General features: G+C 49.7%; 1 protein-coding gene across 1 annotated transcript in view; it reads left to right on the top strand.

Moving 5' to 3' along the window:
* Positions 1 to 2,327, top strand: part of PRKG1 (protein kinase cGMP-dependent 1) — a 316,479-nt gene that overhangs the window by 222,471 nt on the left and 91,681 nt on the right. The window contains exon 7 of the mRNA XM_029962597.1: positions 1,667 to 1,761. Coding sequence (XP_029818457.1) covers positions 1,667 to 1,761 — 95 coding nt within the window. The remainder of the gene's footprint in view (positions 1 to 1,666; positions 1,762 to 2,327) is intronic.

The following is a 2,327-nucleotide window of genomic DNA, read 5'->3' as shown; positions in this document are numbered from 1 at the left end:
AGTCCCTCTCCAGCTCTCTTGTACCTTTAGGTACTGGATTCTGCCCTAAGGTCTCCTCAGACCCTTCTCTTCTCCAGGCTGAAGTGAGCAAGGAGATTTTTTGTATTTTTGAGCCCAGCACTCCTCAGAAACACTCAGAATGATTTCTGCTCTGTTTTCTTGCAGCCCATCCTCCCTTGATGGTTCTTTTAGGAGCGAGATCTCTCCTCTTTTTGTCTGTCAGCTCCATTCACCCCACTTGACCCCATTCCTGAACTACTTTAGTTCATTTATTTGAGTGGGTTTCCTGGAGTCCAAGTGAGTAGAAATCAGAAGTGGGTTGAGAACACTTTGAGTGCAGGAATCTGTGGAATGGAAATGGCTCAATCCCTTCTGCTTGTGCAGTGCCTTGCCTTGATCCAGAGGCAGAGTGTGCCATGCTATGCCAGTTCCCACCATTTTCCCATTAAAAACCGTGGTGTGGCACCAGTTTAGTGCTGGGTCAGGTGGAGCAGTGGCTGTTCAAAGGGCTCAGAGCTTTGAGCCACACAGAAATCCCTCCACACTCATTGCTTAGGATCCATGGAAGTCAGGGAGAAAGAGCTGAAATCTGCATTAAAGTCCCCTTTGTGTGTCCAGGGGTGTTCCTGGCTCAGCCATCCCACATTCCCGTGCTCTTGGGTGGGGCATTAATGACTCAAACCCCCTGCTTTGCTCTGGCCACCCTTTAAGGAGGTGGGAGAAGGTGCAGGGCACAATTGGGAATTTCATGGTGGAATTACACTGGAATGTCTCCAAATCCAAAAGGACATGTCTGACATCCCACATTTTGCCTTTGGGAACTTCCATGTGCCAAAGCTCTGATTAAAAGGTCTGCAAAGGAGGAGCAGATGAGAGATCTTCCCCTATAGGTGAGGTACCTGCAGAGAGGGGCTCATCCCAATGAAATCTGGGACAAGATGGGCTTTGGGAATGCCTGCCCCTGTCCACTGACCACAGACAGAGGCTGCACAACTCGATTTAGAGCTGGGAGAGGTGACTCCCACCATGCACTGTCCATGAGTTTACAGCAGGGAGACAGTTTGCTTTCCATCAGCAATATCTGCTCTTCTCTTGCACTGCTAAATAAAAAAGAATTAAAAATAAGGTGGTCAATTCCTTTAAACTTCAATGAAAAGCCTTGATTTTTGCTCCAGCCAGAGTCATCCCTTCCCTGAATCTGGGAGCCCAAAGAAGTGGGGGCACCTTTCATCCTGCAGCCCCCAAACTGTTTCATTTTGGTTCTGATTTTTATGCCACCTTTCCCTGAGGTGAGAGCTCAGGAGCTCAAGGAATGCTGGGGAGCAAATCTAACTGGAGCCTGAGCTGTGTGCCTGACTGAGCCACCCCAAAATCTTGGAGCCTCTTTCTGCTGCTGCCTGTGCTTGTGCAGCCAGCTCTGTGTTCTGAGTGACAAACATTCAAACCCCCAAAGTGGTGGGTTTTTCCAGGAGCAGGAGGTACCTCGGTGGGAAATAACTGTTCATTTCCCCAGCTGGTTGGTCAGTGATGCCACGGGAAGAGTGCAGGACCCTGGGGAACAATTCCCAGAGGAGACCCAGTCCAGAGATCTGGGAGCTGGCCAATTCCTCTCTGAACAACCCTTTGTCAAGCCCAGTTTTCCTAAATCCTTTTGGCTTTTCCGCAGGTGAACGTCACTCGGGAAGACTCCCCCAGTGAAGATCCCGTCTTCCTCCGCACCCTGGGGAAGGGAGATTGGTTTGGAGAGAAAGCCCTTCAAGGGTAAGTGCTCCTGCTGATGCAGTTATTCCGTTGGCATCATTCCTCAAGGATTTCTGCAGCCCTCAGAGGGAGGAGATTGGGAGGGGGTTTATTCTTTTGTGATGGGAAGAAGGTCCTCGGTGGGGGGGACATCAAATCCAGAGATCTTGCCTTGCTGCTGGACACCAAAAAGTCATTTATCTTTGCACTGTCTCCCCCCACCGTGCATGGGAAGGTCCAGATGTTTGGATTTTTGCATCTCTGGAGCGTTATTCCCACATGGAAGAGCATGTTTGGGGTTGTCCTGGCAGGGTTGAAGGCAGGGTGGAGGTGGTGAGATTGAAGTTCTCTGGCTGTGTTTTCATGGCTTTGGTGGAGGTTGGATGGGAGTGACCTGTTTTATAGAAACCTTTTCCTCTGGGGATAATCCAAAAGAAGGGAAGCTGGAAATCCACATTGGACAGGTGATGGTTACAAAAATAGCCTTGATTTCCATGGGAAGGAATAGGAAGAGCAAAGCAGGAATTTGGGACACTCTGCCCTTCCTGGGAACTCTGTGAAAGAGCTGTTGGGCTTTTTTTGGGGGG

This window comes from Manacus vitellinus, unplaced genomic scaffold (assembly GCF_001715985.3).
Source record: "Manacus vitellinus isolate BGI_N305 unplaced genomic scaffold, ASM171598v3 scaffold_48_pilon, whole genome shotgun sequence".
In the NCBI taxonomy this organism is placed as follows: Eukaryota; Metazoa; Chordata; class Aves; order Passeriformes; family Pipridae; genus Manacus; species Manacus vitellinus.
This window is presented reverse-complemented; position numbering and strand designations above follow the sequence as displayed.